Raw genomic sequence first — 20,976 nt, forward strand, 5'->3', positions numbered from 1 at the left:
ACTTGTGGTCAAAGTTGAGAGAACAGACGTTAACATTTCATCTGAAAGACAGGCTCCTCTGACAGAGCAGCACTCCCTCAGTACCACACTGAAGGCTTAGCCTAGATTTTGTGCTTTATAAAGTTCCATAAATGTTAGTAACGGGGACATAATCGTGGACCAGTCTCAGAGAATGGCTCAAGTCGGTGAGTCTTCATCACATCCAGTTCCTCAAATGGAAAGTTTCACATTCTTTGTCCCACTGTGGGGCTGAGGTTTGCCTATCCATTCACAATCTCTACTTGCTGTTCGGGCATTTGCCGCTATGTGGCCCCCAAACACAAGGCGAAAAGAGCCCATCGGTTTGTGAGTCTGTGAGGCTCTGGACCGGACTTCGGCCTTGTCCAGAACTCTCAGAGAACCGAGGACTCCTGCAGCAAATCTTAAAATGACATTTCAGATCCCCTTTAATCTGATTATCCATTTCGCATTAAAAGGCGGATTAAAGAGTGTGAACCCACATCCCATTCCCCGGGAATGGAGCTGCTGGAGTGGGAATTCTGTCCCGATTCCCGGGACATGGGCTCCCCGCTCTCACTCAGGATCGCTCGCTTAAGCTGCGCTTTGTTGGTGCTCAGTCCTTTTACAGAGGGAAGGTTGGGGGGGGGCGCCCCTGTCCAGAGAGAGAGAGAGAGAGAGAAGTTCACAACTTGTGGGGAAGAGAAGGTTTGATAACTGCTTGGGTGGGTGGGGGGGTGGGGGGGGGACAATAATGAGAAGAATTGCCGAGCTACTTGAATAATACTTCAACTCTGTAACAGTGTGACTGGGTGAGAGTGCTTGCTTGTGTTCAAGTCTGTTTTTGTATGTGTCTGTGTGTGTGTCTGAGTTTGTGTGTGTGTGTTTGTGTGTTTTGAATATTTGTGTCCCTGTGAGTGTGTCTGAGTATTTGTGTGTGTGTGTCTGAGTATTTGTGTGTGAGTGTGTCTGAGTATTTGTGTGTGTGTCTGAGTATTTGTGTGTCTGTGTTTTGAGTATTTGTGTCCCTGTGAGTGTGTCTGAGTATTTGTGTGTGTGTGTCTGAGTGTGTGTGTGTGTGTCTGAGTATTTGTGTGTGTGTGTGTCTGAGTATTTGTGTGTCTGTGTTTTGAGTATTTGTGTCCCTGTGAGTGTGTCTGAGTATTTGTGTGTGTGTGTCTGAGTGTGTGTGTGTGTGTCTGAGTATTTGTGTGTGTGTGTGTCTGAGTATTTGTGTGTCTGTGTGTCTGAGTGTGTGTGTGTGTGTCTGAGTATTTGTGTGTGTGTGTGTCTGAGTTTTTGTGTGTCTGTGTTTTGAGTATTTGTGTCCCTGTGAGTGTGTCTGAGTATTTGTGTATGTGTGTTTTGAGTATTTGTGTCACTGTGAGTGTGTCTGAGTATTTGTGTGTGTGTGTTTTGAGTATTTGTGTCCCTGTGAGTGTGTCTGAGTATTTGTGTGTTTGTGTGTTTTGAGTATTTGTGTCCCTGTGAGTGTGTCTGAGTTTGTGTGTGTGTGTTTTGAGTATTTGTGTCCCTGTGTGTGTGTCTGAGTTTGTGTGTGTGTGTTCTGAGTATTTGTGTCCCTGTGAGTGTGTCTGAGTATTTGTGTGTGTGTGTTTTGAGTATTTGTGTCCCTGTGAGTGTGTCTGAGTATTTGTGTGTTTGTGTGTTTTGAGTATTTGTGTCCCTGTGAGTGTGTCTGAGTTTGTGTGTGTGTGTTTTGAGTATTTGTGTCCCTGTGAGTGTGTCTGAGTTTGTGTGTGTGTTTTTTGAGTATTTGTGTCCCTGTGTGTGTGTCTGAGTTTGTGTGTGTGTGTTTTGAGTATTTGTGTCCCTGTGAGTGTGTCTGAGTTTTTGTATGTGTGTGTGTGTGTCTGAGTATTTGTGTCCCTGTGTGTGTCTGACTCTCAGTGTGTTGGTCTGTTTGTGCGAGTGTGTTTGAGAGGTTGTGCCTGTTCCCCTGTGAGAGAGGGGTGGGGGGGAGTAGGAGCTGTATGCAAATAGATGGAGCCGAAAGCAGCAGATGAGAGGGGGCAGCGCAGTGTTTGTGTGTGTGTGTGTGTGTGTGCGCTTGATGAACGCGCTATGTTGTCAGATCAGGGGCCGTCCCAACTCATGATTTCCCCCCCCCCCCCCGCCTCCCCAATTCACCAGCACACATCTCTGACAGAGAAAGAGACTCTGGGGTAGGATCAGTGCTCAGTGCTCGCCTCTGCCTCACTGTGAGAGCAGCCGGGATAGTTCTTTGCAGAGTTGTGACATGTTCCAGGATCCCCAGCAGCATCGGGGTAAACTTTTTTTAAAATAATTTCGCGTCCAAAACAGCGAAGGCGGAAAGATGCAGAGCCCGTGGAGCGGGAACACTGGTAGCTTTCTTCAGACTCTGACAACCTTTCTTGCCTTTGTGCTGACTGAAGGATTGACTGGAGTCCAGGGCAAGGAACAGAAGAGGTTCAGTGTACAAGGTATGTGCTTTGTTTCTGCTTCATGAACGCGCAGTAACTTCTACAAATGATATTTTTTTAAAAAATCCTACTTAACATTTGCGAATCGGTGAAAGTGCCTGAGGTGCAGTTTCTTTGTTTTGTTTTTTTTAAAAAGAGTTGCAACATTTGCGAGGTTTCTGCGCTGAATTTAAGACACGAGACCAAATATTTAGCCAAAAAAAAATCCCAGCCTCCCAGAAACAACACTCCGAACACATTGATGTACACACAAGACTGACAATGTGTGTTAATGTGTCATTGCAAAGGGATCAACTTTCTACCCTCCAAATCTTTTGATCTTCGTATTTTGCTTTTTAATAGATTGTTGGGTTTGGAGATTTGCATTTAGCAGCGAACAGATCCCACAGTTTGCAGCAGTTTTAGAACTGATTGTTAAACCATTGAGAACTAATAGTTAAAGCATTGAGAACTGATAGTTAAAGCATTGAGAAGTGTGTTTTCCAGTTTATCTGAGGTCAGGATGTATTTTTTGTGGCCATGAGTGTATTTTTGTTTTTGACAGTGTATTTGTTTCCTTCTCAGGGCGCCCCCTCCAAACTCTGTCTCACCCTGAGCTGGTCCACCCGGTCAAAGTGGACCCCCTTGGCCGTTTCCTGTCTCACGATGTGTCCCACCAGGCGAGGCGGCTGCATCGCCGGGAGCTGCCGGCAGAGCGGGGCCCCGGCACGGCTGTTCACTATAGACTCTCTCACAGAGGACGTCAGCTGCTCTTCAACTTGACGGTCAACCGAGCCCTCCTTGCCCCCGGCTCCGTGGCCGAGAGACGCTATGGGGGCATGAAGGGGGCAGCCCTCAGCCGCCTGAAGCTCTCTGGCTGTCAGTTTGTAGGGAGGGTGGAAGCAGTGGAGACTGGGCTAGCGGCCATCAGCACCTGTCACGGCCTGGTGAGGACATCTGTAACTGTTATCATTCTAGGAATTAAGCTGCATTGAATTTCTCCGCCAGCCACCCAGATATTGCCCAGAACAGTCAACATTTCCCCCGACAACTTGCACTGACTTTTTCTTTATCAGTCTCAGCATTTACTGGCAAGCCTGACGTTTATTGCCCATTTGCAGACAGGAATCACATTTCAGGCCAGACCATAAACTCCATCCCCCCCACCCTATTCAACTCTGAGGAGTATTCCCAACCCCAGGTGCTCTCTCTCCCTCTCTCTCTCTCTCACACAATCTGCCTACTCCACCCTCTGTTACTTCATTCCCTTCGAACATAGAAAGATTTACATTACAGAAGGAGGCCATTCAGCCCATTGTGTCCATGCCAGCCCAAAAAAAAGACCTGCCAGTCTAATCCCACCTTCCAGCTCTCAGTCCGTAGCTCTACACGTTACACTGCCTCAAATGCAAATCCAAGTACTTTTAGAATATAACCCGAGTTTCTGCCTCTACCACCCTTTCAGGCATTGAGTTCCAGGCCCCTCTGGGTGAAAAGATTACCCCACAATGTCCCTCCAGTCTTTCTGCCAGTTGCTTTAAATCTCTGTCCTCTGGTTATTGATCTCTCTGCTAATGTAAATAGGTCATTTCTATCCATTCTATCTGGGCCATTCATAATTTTTATACCTTACTTAAATATCCCCTCAGCCACCTCTGTTCTAAAGAAATAACCTCAGCCTATCTAACCTTTACTCATAGCTAAAATTCACCATTTCGAACAACATAGAGTCATTACAGTACAGAAGGAAGCCATTCAGCCCACTGAGTCCATTCTGGCTCTCGATAGTGCAATTCAGCCAGTCTCATTCTCCCACTCTATTCCTGTAGCCCAAAAAAGCCTTTGAAAATCTCTTCTGTTCCCTCTCTAGTGCAATCATACCCTTCCTTAATGCAGTGATCAGAGTTAACGCTTATTTCATGCCTTTGTCACCTCCAGACTCAATTACCCCAATGTTCTATCTGGCCTTCCATTCTCCACCCTCTGTAAACATCAGTTCATCCATGTTGCTCCCTGGACTGTATTTTGCACCAAGTCCCACTCACCCATCACTCCTCTCAATGTTGACCTTCATTGTCTCCCAGTCCCCAAAGTGTCTGATGTAAAATTCTCATTCTTGTGTTTAAATTCGCTCTTTGCTTCATCCTTCCTAACTTGACATCTCTTCCAGCCCAGTGTCATCTCCTCCACTCTCACAAACCCCTAGTTCATCTGGCTTCTCTGTAATTGACTTTCCCACCCTTTGCCCTGCCATGACTGGCCATACCTTCAGCTAACCAGACACCACAATCTGGAATTCCTCCCCTGAATATCTCTGCATCTCCATCTGCTCCTTAAGCCCACCTCTTGGACCAAGCCTTGGTCACCCTGCTTAATTGTTCCTTCTTTGGCTCAGTGTCCATTTCCCCTTATTCTCCTTATTCTTTCTAAGTTAACGGCACTATATAAGAACTATGCTACATACATGGGTACAGTACATGAAAATAGATTTATATCATTGGGCTAGGAATCCAGACCCTACCATGGCAATTTTTTTGCCATCCTTGCCTGGACTGGCCTATACGTAACTCCAGTCCAACCCTCCTCTGCCCTCTGAAGAGATCTGGCAAACCTATTGCGTAAAGAATAAGTTGATGTTGTCAGCATGTGTTTAAACGTAACTGGCAGATCCCGCCTGTTAGGTAATCAGGAAATCCCCAGTTTCTAACGTGGAGCCGTGTTTAAACTGGCCTTTCCCTTGAAGGCCATTTCCAGTGGGGAAAGTGGTCTCCTCCATCAGGAGTAAAAAATGAGGCTAATTTGGAGGGAGGTTTTGTTGATTATCATCTATTTGTAAATCCCTTAGAAATAGGTACGGTTATCAAAGTCAGAAAAAGCAGCAGCTTTCTTTCCTTTTTTTATACTTAGTGTTTGACACTGAAGTATGCCATCTGGAGTGTAATGAACTGAGACATTTATATATGAATAGAACGGGCTTTCTACTTTTCAACGTTTATTTTAAAATGCTGTTTCTTTTTAGGATTTTTTTTTGGGTTTTTACCAAATTCAGTGGTTTATTTTTCTTTCCTCTATTCAAATAAGGTCAAAATCAGCTTAAAATTGTGCCAGAAGTTTACCTGCGAAAGAAACAGAAGCAAAATAAACCTTTTCCTTGCGCAATCCTGCAGACAGGGTTTTTATTTCAGAGGCGATCTCATTGAGACACAGGGCGGAATTTTACAGCCCCTCCTGCCGGCGTGATTTTCCGGTGCCGCCGAAATCAATGCACTTTGGAACGGCTGGCCGTATTTTATGGCCCCGCTCCTGCCCTGACAGGGCCGTAAAATGCGGCGGGCCATTCAAAAGTCCGTTGACTTTGGCGGGTCCGGAAAATCGCGCTGGTGGGAGGGGGCCTCAAAATTCCGCCCATATACCCTGGAAGGGCTTGACAGGGTAGACACTTGAGAGGTTGGCTCCCCTGCCTGGGGAACCTGTAACACGGGGGTACAGCCTCAGGATAAGGGGCCGATCATTTAGATAACCAACACAGGGAAACAGCAATGGCAAAATAATCCTATTAAACAATGCATCCTACATTATAACAGTGATGATGCTTCAAAATTTAATTGGTTGTAAAAGCACTTTGGGATGTCTTGCTTAAAGCTATGAAAGGTGCTCTATAAATGCAAATCTTTCTTGCCTTCCTAAGGGGATCTGCTTTTGTCACGGGAATTCGTTAATTTCCAATGATGTCACAATATTATTGTGTCAGTTAGTGGCAGCACCTTCAATAAATGTCGATGAGGTGTCAGCTGTGGCTCAGTTCATAGCACCCTCGCCTTTGAATCAGAGGGTTGTGGGTTCATGTCCCACTCCTGGAAACCAAGAACTGTGATTGTACTCGAAAGAGTTGCAATCTGTGACTGTTGATAACTCGAAAGAGTTTCAATAAATGTCGAGATCATGAGGTTGAGAGCCAATAACACAGATAGGAAGCCCTACTCAATTCAACATCGCTGATTGAATTTCCAAACCCATATTAAGACACTGGAACTCAGTGCATCCTCAGGACACAAACCGTTAAATACTATTTAGGTAATTGCACCCACAAATACACACAGCACAGACTCGTTGTGCCAAATTTCCTGCACTTAAATACTAATTTTATTGCAAATAGCAGCTTGATTCAACAAGTGACTTAATCTGTTTCATTCAATAGATTAAAGTGCATTCATGGAGTTGAAACAGGTATTCTCAATTTAGAAAGAGCGGAATTTCAATAGTAATTTTGAACACCTGCAGATGTTAACATCATAGCTGAGAGGTAGCAGAAAATAGCTCAGTGCTAGCAGGAGTCTATATTTACTGGGTAGCTTTCAAGTCTGGGCTATTTCTTGTAGCTGATGGAGTAGAGATATAAATTCACTCTGCAGTATGTGCTAAATATAGGTGAGAAGTTGATAAAGAAGTATTGGAAAAGCTCAGCAGGGCTGACAGAAAGAAATGGACTCATGTTATCAGAACTGAGAGGTTATAACCATCAAAAAGGCTGAACAGGTTGGAGCACTTATCTCCAGAAAAAAAAAGGCTGAGGGGTAACCTGATAGATGTCTTTAAGGTTATGAAAGGGTTTGATAGGGTAGGCATGGAGAGATTTTTTAACTTTTAGGCAAAACCTGAACTATGGGCCATAAATATTTAAATAATCACTAATAAATCCAATTGGGAATTGAGCAATAGAGTGGTTAGACTATGGAACCCACCACCCCAGGGATTGGGTGAGACAAATAACACAGATGCATTTAAGGGGGTAAGCACATGAGGGAGGAAGGAATAGAAGGATATGTTGATGGGGTTATATGAAGAAAGGTAGCAGGAGGATTGTGTGAAGCATAAACAATGTATGGACCTGTTGGGCTGAATGGCTTATTTCTGTACTGTAAATACCACGTAATGTTGTGTAGTACCTTGGTATACTGTCCAGCACTCTTCATTTCTTTTCGGCGTTCAAAATCATGAAGGGTTTTAATGGAGCAAATAAGGAGCAACTGCAGTGGCAGAAAGGTCAGGAACCAGAGGATACAGATTGAATGTGATTGGTAAAAGAATCAGAGACAACATGAGAAAATATTTTTTACGCAGTGAATTAGACCATAAGACCATAAGACATAGGAGCAGAAATTAGGCCATTCGGCCCATCGAGTCTGCTCCGCCAATTCTTGTGAATTCTTGTGATCTGAAATGCACTGCCTGAAAGACTGTGGAACCAGATTTGATAGTAAGTTTCAAAAGAGAATTGGATAAATATTTGAAAGGGAAAATATTTACGGGCCTCTGGGGAAAGAGCAGGGGATTGGGATTAGTTGGGTAGCTCTGTCAAAGAGCTGACACAGGCTGGAGGAGCTCAATGCCCTCCTTTAGTGCTGTGTCATCCTGTGATTCTATGATTATATTACTTGCCTTGTAAAACCACTCGCTGTCCCTTTGTGACTGGAGGTACCTGGGCTTCATGTTATGCAAAGGACGTAACATAGGGGGGGCTCTCATAGAGATATATACAGAAAATTATTACAAATTGTGGAAGTCAAATTCTGGGACACAGGTTCAAGTTGCAAGTTTGTAAGATAAATATCAGGAACAGCTTCATATTAGGTTTTCCAACTCTCCAGCATTGTCCTGGAGTCTTTGGAAATTAATGATTAATCTTCTGGGCTCTACTGTGAGCAAAAAAACCCGGGAGAAAAATCATAGAGGCAGCAAAATCAAAATTGTGTGTCGTCTTCACTTTTTCTGATCACTTTTTTATTTCTCAGTTATAAAAATATTGGAGATGAGGGAATAAAGGCTATTTGACCAGGTGGGGCCACTGGAACTGAGAGTTCATGAGATGCCAAAGTTGGCAATCCTACTTCACTGAGCAATGAAAACATGGAAGAGAGAACAAAGACAACATCTGTGGAATTGCTTAAGGAAAAATTAGATGACGTAATGGGGATTGCAGGGTCTTTTTGGATGGGTGAGGAAAGGTAAGCCCAGTGATCCTTTTCATCCGTTATTAATCTTAAATATTGGCCATGGTTTCAGCGAAGAGCACTCACATCAGTCCATTCAAAAGGTTGTGGGTTCAATTTCCAATCCAGAGAATTGCTCCCATAATCCAGGCGGACACTCCAGGTGCCAGTACTGAGGGAGTGCTGTACTATTGGAGGTGCTGTCTTTTGGATGTGACGTTAAACCACGGCCCCCTCTGCACTCGCAGATGGTGTAAAAGATCCCACAGTACTATTTTGAGGAGGAGCAGGGGAGTTCACTCTGGTGTCCGGGCCAATATTTTAGACCTCAACCAACTTCACTGAAAAAAAATTGTCTGGTCATTATTGCATTGCTGCCAGAAGGATCTTGCTGTGCATAAACTGGTTGCCTTGTTTCCTACATTACAACAGTGACTCCACTTCGGAAGTATTTCATTGGCTGTGAAGTGTTTGAGGTCATGAAAGGTGCTAAATGCAAGTTCTTTCTTTAAGATCCTGTGAGAAATAGTCAGCAAATCCTTCACTCTTGATCTGCTGTTCTGCTCTCCCTTATCCTCTTTATTTGAGTCTACCCTGTAACAGGGCTCCTGCTTCCCTTCCCACTCCTGATGAACAGTTCACACCCTGATTCTTTTTCTTTCCCAGATGATGACAGATATACTGTGCACTTTATAAAGCTTTCAATTTTTATTTCAAATTTGTAACTTGGTTTTACTTTTATTCATTTCTGATTGAATGGTCGCTGATTTCTTTATTGTACTAATAAGGAGGAGTGAGGGTTATCTTGCCCAGCATTATTTTAACATGCACAGAGTACAGCTCGGAACTTACTCAAGCCTGAATCTTCCACAAGCTGCAGTCACTGATCCAATTATGGCTCTAGCAGAAATCTTGGAACATTGTTGAACTGGCTCCAGCTCAGTAAAATGTGTCTCTGGAGCCAATAAAGCTCGCCTTGTGTTTAGAGTATAAGTCAGGCTGACACCTACCCTCCTCCTTGTGAATCCAAGAAGCAAATTGGATGTGACTGGATGCTTTGTGGTGCTGAGAACCAGTTAAAGTGATTCTTTAGCCGTATGCTAAACCAGAAAGAGGAAAAAAAAGAACTTGCATTTATATTGTGTTTTTCATGCCCGCACCATGTCTCAAAACCCTTCATAGCAAATTAAGTACATTTGTAGTGTAGTCACTTCTGCAATGTAGGAAAAGCTGCAGCCAATTTACACACAGCAAGCTCCCACAAACAGCAATGAGGTAAAGGTCAGATGATATGTTCCAGTGATGTTGGTTGTATTGGACTTGGTGAGAGCTAGGAAAGGGGCAACAAAGGTTTGGATGAGCTCAAATTTATAGAGGATGCAAGATGGGAGGCCAACCTATAAGAGTGTTGAAATGGTCGAGTTGAAAAGTAATAAAGGCATGAATGAGGATTTAACATGGAACAGCATCAGACAATGAATTGCCTTACTTTGTAATAAGAATAGAATATTTTGGAAGTATTCAGCAGATCAGGCAGCACCAGTAGTTTGCTTTTGACTTTAATTTATAAACTTGGCTGGACTTTGTAATATATTTCCCTTCAAGAAGAGAAAATTAAGAGGAGATTTGATAGAGGTATTCAAAATCATGAGGGGTCTGAACAGAGTAGATAGGGAGAAACTGTTCCCATTGGTGGAAGGGTCAAAAACCAGAGGATTCTGATTTAAGGTGATTGGCAAAAGCAACAAAGGCGATAAGAAGAAAAACAGTGGTTAGGATCTGGAATGCACTGCCTGAGAATGCGGTGGTAGCAAATTCAATTGTGGTTTTCAAAAGAGAATTGGATAATTATCTACGGATGAACAAGTTTTCAGGACTATGAGGAAAAGGACCAGGAAGTAGGACGGGATGAGTTGCTCGTGCAGAGAGCTGGCACAGACACAGTGGGCTGAATTGTCTCCTCTTATGTTGTAAACATTCCCTGATTCTATTTCAAAAGCAATAAAGGTGCCTCTCCTTGTAATGACTCTCAGTATACATTGTACATTCAAAATAGAAAACATTATACTAAGTATTTATAACTCAAAAGACAGGTCATTGATGCTTGCACTCCCCCTGAACCTCCTCTCACCCTACTTCGTCTCACCCTATCAACATCCCCTTCCATTTTTTTTCTCTCATGTTTCATCAAGCTTTCCCATAAGTGCATCTATTATTTATCTTAACTATTCATTGTGGTAGGAACTTTTCCATTCTAACCAATCACTGGATAAACAAGTTTCTCCTAAACTTTTTTATTGAATTTATTAGTGACTGTCTTAAATTTATGGCCTCTAGATTTGATCTCCCCATAGGTGGAAAAATGTTCTCTCACGTCTACCCTATTGAGTCCTAATCTTGACCTCTATCAGCTCAGTCACCTGTTGGCCTTCTCTTATCAAGAGACAAGAGCCCCCAGCCTGTTCAATTCTTCCTGATGGCTGTATTTCTCAGTTCCAGTAATAACCTTGCAAATCCTTTTTGCATCTTCTCTAGTGTCTCTGTATTCTTTTTCTAATATTTTCACTTCCTACATGCTGAAACAGAGGCTTGGAATCAGACGAGCCCACATCATCTACTGCCCGTAGACTGACTTCTAAGCTAGACTCAGCCTCGGAAGCCATTCCAAATACTATGAAGGTATACTGAAACAAGGCCCATTTGCAAATCAAAATGAATCTCCCTTAATTATATTGGATGGTAAGCCATTGTTCATTTAGTTGCTTAGAATGTTCTCCCTCATGTGAATAATCTGGTCTTTCAAACTTAATGCTTCACCTATCCAGTCATCAAAGGTAGCTCAAAAGAGATGCAACTCAATTCTTCTGCATTTAACTGACATTATTACCATGTTAAAACCACCCTATGTGTTAACACAAAACAAGCCAGGGCCTCAATTACAGTATAACCAAACATTCCCCATTCAGGCAACCCCCAGACATCCAATGGCAACACTCAGACCACACATCTCAAGGAATTCCAGGGCAGCAGGTGTCCGCTGCCTTGTCTTGAGGTGCGAATGTTAACCAAGTGATATAAATTCCTTGCAGCCTGCTGAAAATACCTAGCAAAGACTGATCTTAATGCTGTGTATGTAGTGAATCCAAAAAATATCCAACACTGGGCCACATAAGCAGGTATTAGGACAGGTGCAGAAAAACTTGGTCAAAGAGTTGGTTTTAAGGAGTGCCTTAAAGGATGATAGGAGGTGGAGAGGTTTAGGAAGGGAATGCCAGAGCTTAGGACCCAGGCACCTGAAGAGATTGTGAAATGATAAAAATCAGGGATGCAGTAGAGGCCAGGATTGGAGGAATGCAGCAATCATTGTTATAATTCACCGCTGATTCGCTGAACAAAGGAGGAATCTGGAGCCAGTATTTCCTTAACATAGGTTCATGCACATAACCCAGAGAAGACAGGCACAGACTCCCCTCTCCTCTCCCAACACAGGAAACCAGTTCTTATATATACTTAAGAATAATACCCTAACCTTTCCCCAATTAATAACAGCTGCTCTCATTTACAACGAGAGTATGTGCTTCATTGTGATACGGTTGCAACATTAACAATCTTGGAAGGTTTTATAAATTTGTTCTTGGAATATGAGCATGGCTGGTAAGGTCAGCATTTATTGGCCATCCCTAATTGCCCTTGAGCGAGTGGTGGTGAGCTGCTTACAACTGAGCGGCTTACTTGGCCATTTTAGAAGGCAGTTAAGAGTCAACCACATTGCTGTGGGTCTGGGCTCACCTGTAGACCAGACTGGGTAAGGGCAGCAGATACCCTCCCTGAAGGGCTTAGTGAACCAGACGGGTCTTTATGACAGTCTAGTAATTTCATTATTAATTATTAGTATTATTATTAAGTAATTATTAATGAAAGTAGGATTTTAATCCAGATTTATTTATTTATTCATTGAATTTAAATTCCTCCAGCTGCCATGGTGGGATATCAGATCCTGTCTCTGAAACACTGGTCCGTGCCTCTGGAATACTAGCCCAGTAACAATGCTGGTGTTCCTTTTTGGAATCACTGTGGTTACAGAGATAGAGAGGGTTGAGCCATTGAGCTAGTGTAGGCCAGCAAGCACTGGTGTGGTGGATGAATGGAACTTAGTGCGAATATCAAATTAGCTCAACAGCCAAAGTATGTTTCTGCTGTGCGTGTCACTAAAATCTCCTGTGTCCCCACCCACCATTCCTCTCTCCTTTCCTCAATCAACATCAAAAAAAGATTAAAGGCTGGCTGCTGTTTGTGAGATCTTTCTATATGTGTTATTTACATAACAACAGTCACTGCACTTTAAGGTAAGTCGTTCATTATATTGCCCAGCTCTGTGAGAAGATGCCTCTTAAAAGAGAAGACCTGATGTGAAACTCTTCATTTGCGCTTTCAGAAAGGTGTATTCCGATTGTCAGATGAAGATTACTTTATTGAACCTTTGGAAGGACATCCCTGGGAAGAAGCCACACCACAGCCCCATGTTATTTACAAACGGCACCTTCCAGAAATGAAGGGAATGCAGGACCCCGACTGGCACGATGAATTGATGGAGAGGATGAAGAGCAAGAGTCCTGAAGAGAATAGAACGTGTGGTGTGTCGGGTAAGCCCACCTCCGATATATGAGTCATTCAGGTATCTGCAGCAGCAGAAGGAGTTTCTCATGTCTCTGTTAAACTTCAGGCACAAGTATCAAGTGTGTAGGTCAGACATAGAGAATGTAGCTGCTCCCATTCGGTGCTCTTCTGTTAAGGCTTCAGCTGACAGCAAACAGAGATTCCTGTTCTCAGCTGCACTCTTAAATATAAACCGTTATTCCACAACAGGAGTGAAGGTCCAGCTTTTTATGGGTTGCTCAATCTGCCTTCAGGGCAGCTGCCCATTTTGACCTGCTAAATGCACTGGGTAGTTTCTGTGCCTCGGCACAATTATATCAGAGTCTCGTACAGAAATAGGCCATTTGGCCCACCAGGATTGTGCTGGCTCTTTGGCAGGGCTATCCAATTAATCCCACTTTCCTTAAAGTCTTGCAGATTTTTCCTTTTCAAGTCTTTATCCAATTCCCTTTTGAACGTTCTTGTTGAATCTGTTTCCACCACCCATTCTGGCAGTATGTTCCAGATTATAACAACTCACTGTGCAAAAAAATTTCTCCCCATCTCCCCTCTGGTTATTTTGTCAGTTATCTTAAATCTATCTCCTCTGGTTACTAAGCACCCCCCCACCCCATCACGCCAGTGGAAACAGTTCCTCCTTATTTACTCTTATCAAAGCTTTCATAATTTTGAAGAGTTCTGTTAAAACTTGCCTTAACCTTGTGTGCTTGAAGGAGAACAATCCCAGCTTCTCCAGTCTCTTCACATGACTGACATCCCTCATGATACAAACTAGAATCGTGGCACGAGCACGTTGTTGATATGGGACTGGCTCACACTTAACTCCTCTGCTTACAGTTCTGACATGATGTCGTGTCCCCAGCTTGCCTTCTGAACTGGTCTCTTGATGGGGCCTTACTTGGAGAACAGAAAGCGAAGGTTATATATAAATGGGGGACTGAGACCTGTGGAAGTGCCTTCCCACAGATGAGCAAGGGAAGGTATATTATGGGACACGTTTTCTGAATGCAGGTAATCTTACCCACCAGGGTTTACTGGCAGTCTGGGTAAACAGTGCTGGTATAAGGTGGAGCACCCCATTGGCAGTGCAGAACTCTCAAGCTGTTGTTGTATTTTGGGAATATGCCCAATGGAATTAATCTCTCCTCGAACACTCCAACATTGGGGGTTTTCGTCTCCTCACATCTGGGCCACTTGTAGATTGGGTTGCTGTGGTTGGCCAATAGCTACATTACCACTGTATCATGTGACTACCAGGATGGTAGAAGGCAAATTAAATGGACCTCAAACTTTTTTGATGAGCAATTCTGTTTTTTTTATTCATTCATGGGATGTACGTGTCTTTTGCAAGGCCAGCATTTATTGCCCATTCTTGATTGCCCCTGAGAAGGTGGTGGTGAGCTGCCTTCTTGAACCGTTGCAGTCCCTGTGGTGTAGGTACACCCACAGTGCTGTTAGGGAGGGAGTTCCAGGATTTGATGCAGTGAATTACCACAGTCCAAGACCAGAGACTGAACAAATGGGCACATTATCAGAATGTGATTGTATACCCTGAGGTCACAGCATAAACCTTTGACTGCCGACCCACTTTGCCCCACCAACCCTCTTTTCTCCCCTCCGCCGACCCTCTTTCTCCCCACCCCCGATCCTCTTCTCCTCTCCCCACCCAACCCTCTTTCTGTTCATCTAGTTTTATACTGGACGGTACAGTTTTTAGCCGGTCTGTCTACAGCCCAGTACTAATGCCTTTATGTCCAGTATATTTATTTTGGTGTCAGTAGAAAAGCAAATGGTCACTTCCGGATTCGCCCTGTGCCTCACACTGACAACATTGCTGCAGTGAAGCACCGGTAAGGGCCTTTGCTCCCTCCGACCCTCTCCCTCCGACCCTCTCCCTCCGACCCTCTCCTTCCGACCCTCTCCTTCCGACTGCCTGTTCCTGTTTCTCTAACTCACAACTTCATCCAATATGTTAAGATGTGAAAATTGAATTTTCTTTCTTTTACCACCTTGTGCTTTATATTTCCTTACATGCCAGCACTCGCCTGTGTTTAATTCCCTACATTCTTTCATTAAGTTGCAAGTAAACTTACTGTAATATTAACATATTTAGTTAAACTGAGCCAAGATTTAGTGAAGTCTCATTTGAACTTGATAAAAACATTATTTACAGTAATAACAGGTGTACAATCTCCTCCTGCATATAAATCATACCTAACTTTTTGTGTTGTGTTACGTATATAAAAACAGGAGTAGGCCATTCAGCCCCTTGCCCTGTTCCACTATTACATTAGATCATAGTTGATCTGTATATTAACTTTGTTTGCCAACTTTGGTTCTGTAACTCTTCTGTAATACCTTCGCCTAACAAAAATCGGTTAACCCCAGCTTCGAAATTTTGAATTGATCCCCCAGTGTCGACAACCTTTCTGGAAGAGAGAGTTCCAGATTTCCACAATCCTTTGTGTGAAGAAGTACTTCCTGACATCACCCCTGAAAAGCCTGGCTCTAATTCTGGCCACTTGCACATCCCCTATTTCAATTACTCCGCTCTTGGCGGCTGTGCCTTCAGTTGCCTGGGTGCTAAGCTCTGGGATTCTCTCTGCATCTGCTTCTGCTTTAGTTGTATCAGCATCACAGACTAATATCTGTGCTCTGCCAACCTTTGCATGGGTAGCGCTAGCTAAACCAGGTCTGACCTACTGAAATGGTAGTCTTTGTAATAAAAACTTATAAATAGAAATAATCTAAAAATGGGTCTTGAAGACTTCAAGTTTTCTCCACCCCTCGGTCTCTCCATCTCGCTGTCCTGCTTTAAGATACGTCTTACAACCTACATCCAAACCTTTGCTCATCTGTCCTGGTTTCTCTTTACGTGTCTTGATGCCAAAATCTGTGAAGGTCTTGGAGGATTTTAATATGTTAAGGCGCTTTATAAATGCAATTGCTGGTTGTTGTTGTTCAAGGCACGACCGCCAATGGTAGAGCAAAGGAAGCCAGGGATTCACAAGAGGCCAGAATTGGCAGAGCGCAGAGATCTCAGAGGGTTGTAGGGCTGGAGCAGATTACAGAGATAGGGAGGGGGAAAAAACGAGGATCTTAAATTCAAGACTTGGTGAACTGGGAGCCAGCGTAGGTCAACGAGCACAGAGGGTGATGGATGAACAGGCTTGGTGCGATTAAGGATACAGGCAGCAGAGTAAATACAAGGTTAAATGTTGGATGTCCTCTTGCTTTCTGCTGCAATACAGCAGATATTTGGGATTGGAGAGTGCATTTCCAATTCTCCCTCTTGAGTTTGTGGTGAATATGCCACCTCCTCCCTCCTACATTCATTGGGAGAGTGAACAACAAGCACAATGACTGTGTAGAATCAAAAATCTGTGGCATGCATGCCCAGTAAATATTACCCACCCTGTAGTGTGCATGGAGGTATAAGCAGCTGTGTTCTGAGCCTGCGTGCTGCCATCTAGATAGGAAGGCAAGTTAAAAGTTCAAAACCATTTTTCACAGAGATGTTGATAAATTGGATTAAAATCACTTTTGATTATTTTGGCACGAGGTGAAGTCAAATAATAATCTTGAATGCTCAATCCACTTGTTTGTAATCCCCTCCAGCTCCAAAAGAGAGAGTAAATTAACTCCACATCCATATTTCCATTGACAGGCTAGCTGAGGCGAGGTGCCAAGTGTGGCTCAGTGAGTAGTGCTCTCACCCCCCTGAGCCAGAAGGTTTTTGGTTCAAGCCCCACTCCAGAGGCTTGAGCACAAAATCAAATTACTCTCCCAGTGCAGTATTAGGCTCCATCTTTCAGATGGGGCATTTGGGGGAGATGGTGGTGTAGTGGCAATGTCACTGGTACTAGTAATCCAGAGGCTCTGAAGGCATGGGTTCAAATCCCACCACAGCAGTTGGTGGAATTTAAATTCAGTTAATAAATCTGGAATATAAAGCTAGCCTTAGTAATGGTGACCGTGACAGCTATTATTGATTCTTGTAATCAAAACATGAGTTTGACACTGAGCCACGTAAGGAGATATTAGGACAGATGAGCAAAAACTCAGAGAGCTAAGTTTTGAGGAACAGTTTAAAGGAGGAAGAGGTGGAGAAGTTTATGGAAGGAATTCTATAGCTTGAGGCTGAGGCAGCTGAAGGCTAAAGGAGCTATTAAAATCAGGGATTCTATCTTCAAGGCCCATCTGGTTCATGAATGCCCTTAAGGGAAGGAAACCAGCTGTCCTGGATCTGGCCTACTTGTGACTCCAGATCCACAGCAGTGTGGTTGATTCTTAACTGCCCTCGGTTCAAGGCTAATTAGGGATGGGCAGTAATGCTGGTCTTGCCAGCAACGCCCATATCCCATGAAAGAATAAAAAAATATATCAAGGCCCTGTCCGCCATCAATTAGACAGATGGAAAAGATCCTATGGCTCTCAGTATTAACCAACATCAAAAACGGGTGATATGATGATGGTCATGCATGTCATTGCCCTTTGTGGAACCTTGCTGTGTGGAAAATTAGCTATCATGTTTCCTACATTACAAAAGTGACTACACTTTTAATGTCATTCATTGGCTGTAAATGGAGGTCAGGAAGGGCTGGAACATCATCACAAAACACATCCTCCTCTCCACTCAACACTGCAGAAATGTAATCTCTTGGGAGAGGCAGAGAAATCTGGAGTCAATAAAGGAAAATAAAACCGTCTGGTAAACTCCCTCAGGAGAATAGAATCCAGGAGATCAGACAGACCAAGTGTTACCGATAACCACACTGACCTTCTATCTGATGCGATCTCTGTCCGAGCCAGGAACTGCTGGAGCTCCCCCTGAAAGACAGAGTCAACACCCGCTAGACCAAACGGCAACACACTCCAGAGCCTCACTGCTCTCTGGGAGAAGAAGAGCTGCCCAATATCCTATTCCTACTCTTCCGTAGTACAACCTCACATTTCCTGGTCCTTCCTAACTGTTTAATTGTAATAATCTATCAATAGAGGTGCTCGCCAACCCTTTAATTATTCTATAGACCTTCCTTTCATTCAGTAATTTTAGCAAAAAAAAAGTTCGCTTGAAGAAATCAATTTCATTCTCCTCCAATGGATGGAAATTGGGGATTTCAAGCAGTGGAGACTTGTTCTTTCAAACATCTCTAACTATACAAGATGACATGGAGGGGGAAACAGTGGAGCCTTTGTAAAATATAAATGTTTTTCTTTAAATAAAAAACACCCACCTCTGAGAGACAACAGTGCAGCAATCTGTGCATTGCATTGCAATTTGGGTTTCAGTTCTTTTGCTCCAATCACGCATTATTCTTGCAAGAGATACAAAGGCTGAAGTTGGAATGAGTTCAGCAAACTCGCAGCTGTTCCAATTTTCCCTGGATAGGGCTACACCCAGAATAGATCTCCAGATCTCAAGTCATTCCTTAACCCTGTTAGTGCTGAGGGTAATGGAGTTGGGGACACAGTGTAACCACCATCCCTCCCTGATGGGATGAAATGGAATAGGTTGGGGAGGAGGCAGGTGTAGGGGATAAACACTGGCATCAACCACTTGTGGCGAATGGCCCGATTCTGTGCTCCAGATTCTGTGTACATTCTGTGTAGCTCCAGATTTACAGCCAGACGTTTTGTGAGACAAGGACATCTGTTTGGCCATTTAGTTCCATTTTGTTTACCTTTTCTTAGTGAGCAAAAATATACACTGGTGTTTTTGTTGCTTGTATAATGGCTGAATTTATTATCTCACTGATAATTTCGCTGTACCACATGCGTAACACCAGATTTTTGGAGATCCTCGCTTCTCTGCCAATCTCCATTAGCTACCAGGGTGATCCCCTCCATTGCTGAGGATGATCAGCTCTCCTGTGTACATACAGCAACAACAACCTGCATTTATATAGGGCCTTTAATGCAGTAAAACATCCCAAGCCGCTTCACAGGAGCCTTATCAAAACAAGAATTTGACACCGAGCCACATAGGGAGACATTAGGCCAGATGACCAAAAGCTTGGTCAAAGAGGTAAGTTTTAAGGAACATCTTTAAGAAGAGAGGTGGAGAAGTTTATAGAAGGAGTTCTATAGCTTGAGGCTGAGGCAGCTGAAGGCCTAGCCATCAATGGTGGAGCTATTAAAATCGGGGATACGCAAGAGGCCAGAATTGGAAGAGAGTAGACAATTCATAGGACTGGAGGAAACTACAGAGATAGGGAGAGGCAAGGTCATGGAAAGATTTGAAAACGAGAATAAGAATTTTAAGATCCTGATGTTGCCGGATTGGGAACCATTGTAGGTCAGCGAGCGTAGGGGTGATGGGCGAACAGGACCTGTCCAAATTAGGATACACGGTCAGGTTTACAGAGGGTGCAAGGTGGGAGACTGGCCAATAGAGCAATGGAATGGACAAGTGGAGGGGACAATGACATGGATGAGGCTTTCAGTAGCTTTCAGTGAGCTGGGACAGGGGTAGAGCCAACAAACACAAGAGCAAAATCTCCGTCAAATAGAGTGCACTGTTTCTGAATAGAACACTTCCTGTCAGCTGGTGCTATTACACATGGGAGCGCAACAAGACTGAGCTTGTATTGTTGTAAGACATCCTCTTCCTGTTGTGGGATATGGTAAAACTCCCAGGAGGATGTCTCCTGAAAGGTAGTGAAGCTAATTGAGACAATGACTCAGATTATCTGTGAGGTTACTGCCCAATTGCCAACATGTATAAAATTGGACCTCATAAGGTTCTAGCTCGTCTAATTGTTTGAACGTTATCCGTGTAGGATTTAACACAAAAAAGACTTGAAATTATATAGCACCTTTCGCTACCTCAGGACATCCCAAAGCACTTCACAGCCAATGAAGCACATTTGAAGTGTAGTCACTATTCTAATGTAGGAAACAACAATTTAAGCACAGCAAGCTCCCACAAAGTAGCATCTGCCTTTTTTGTGATGTCAAATGAAGACGAGATATTTGGCAGGACACCAGGGAAAATATCCTGTTTTTGGAAGGAGTGCCAGGGCAACTGTTGTATCCACCTGAGAGGGCAGATGGGACCTCAGTTTAACATCTCAATATTTGACCATAGAAGCTAGATTTGTTGGTGTATGCCTGGTGTTAATTTTAACCCTTGATCCATAAAAATCCTTGTATTCACTTTTGTTTACAGAACTTTTTAGCGAATGACCCAAAGCAAGAATTGAGCGCGATGTTTAGTCTTTCATATGTGAAAGGAACAAAATACTTCAAACGTATATAGGGGTTGCCAACCCTCAAGGATTGTCCTGGGGTCTCCAGGAATGGAATAGGTCAACTCTGCCAGCAATTCAAGAGAAAAATCATTAACATTAATATTAAAAATAAGGATGTTTTCTTTATCATTTTCTTTGAATGCTTCTTTTAATTATCTTTAAAAATGCAGGAGTTGTGGGGGGGGTGAAAAGTTATTTGGCAGTCTAAAAACATCCAATTGAGTCATGGAAGAGTCAGCTCATTTTCCAATTGGCTGTTGGGAAGCTGGTGTGCCACGAGGTTATACACATTGAGCAACCAATGGCAGGAGGATGGGAGGCGGGCAGTCCAAGGCAGGATGTCAGGAATCGTGCCTGTACCAGAGTTGGCAACAACTAGCCTCCATTGGATTTACTTTTCTTCCCCTCCTCCATGAGACTACCTGCTCAAAGCCAACCAAGCTTGGTGGAAAATGCCCCTGTTTGTTGCTCACTTCCTTCATAACCTTATGCCTAAAAGTCAGCTTCCAGCTGTCAGAACTGGAAAATCCGATTGGGCAATGAGCCCAAAGTGGGAGGGGTTTACTTCACAGCTTCAGTAAGCTGAAAAAACAAAGTCATGTCCAAACGCCAGTTTCCAGTCTTTTAGTGTGGCTC

General features: G+C 43.5%; 1 protein-coding gene across 1 annotated transcript in view; it reads left to right on the forward strand.

The window, feature by feature from the left end:
* The first annotated feature begins 1,980 nt into the window (after positions 1 to 1,980).
* LOC144668280 (A disintegrin and metalloproteinase with thrombospondin motifs 7-like) overlaps positions 1,981 to 20,976 on the forward strand; it is a 171,734-nt gene continuing 152,738 nt past the window's right edge. The window contains exons 1-3 of the mRNA XM_078530110.1: positions 1,981 to 2,462; positions 3,027 to 3,388; positions 12,867 to 13,074. Of these exons, the coding sequence (XP_078386236.1) occupies positions 2,336 to 2,462; positions 3,027 to 3,388; positions 12,867 to 13,074 (697 nt within the window). The 5' untranslated portion in view covers positions 1,981 to 2,335. The remainder of the gene's footprint in view (positions 2,463 to 3,026; positions 3,389 to 12,866; positions 13,075 to 20,976) is intronic.

This window comes from Cetorhinus maximus, chromosome 26, assembly GCF_964194155.1.
Source record: "Cetorhinus maximus chromosome 26, sCetMax3.hap1.1, whole genome shotgun sequence".
Taxonomy (NCBI): Eukaryota; Metazoa; Chordata; class Chondrichthyes; order Lamniformes; family Cetorhinidae; genus Cetorhinus; species Cetorhinus maximus.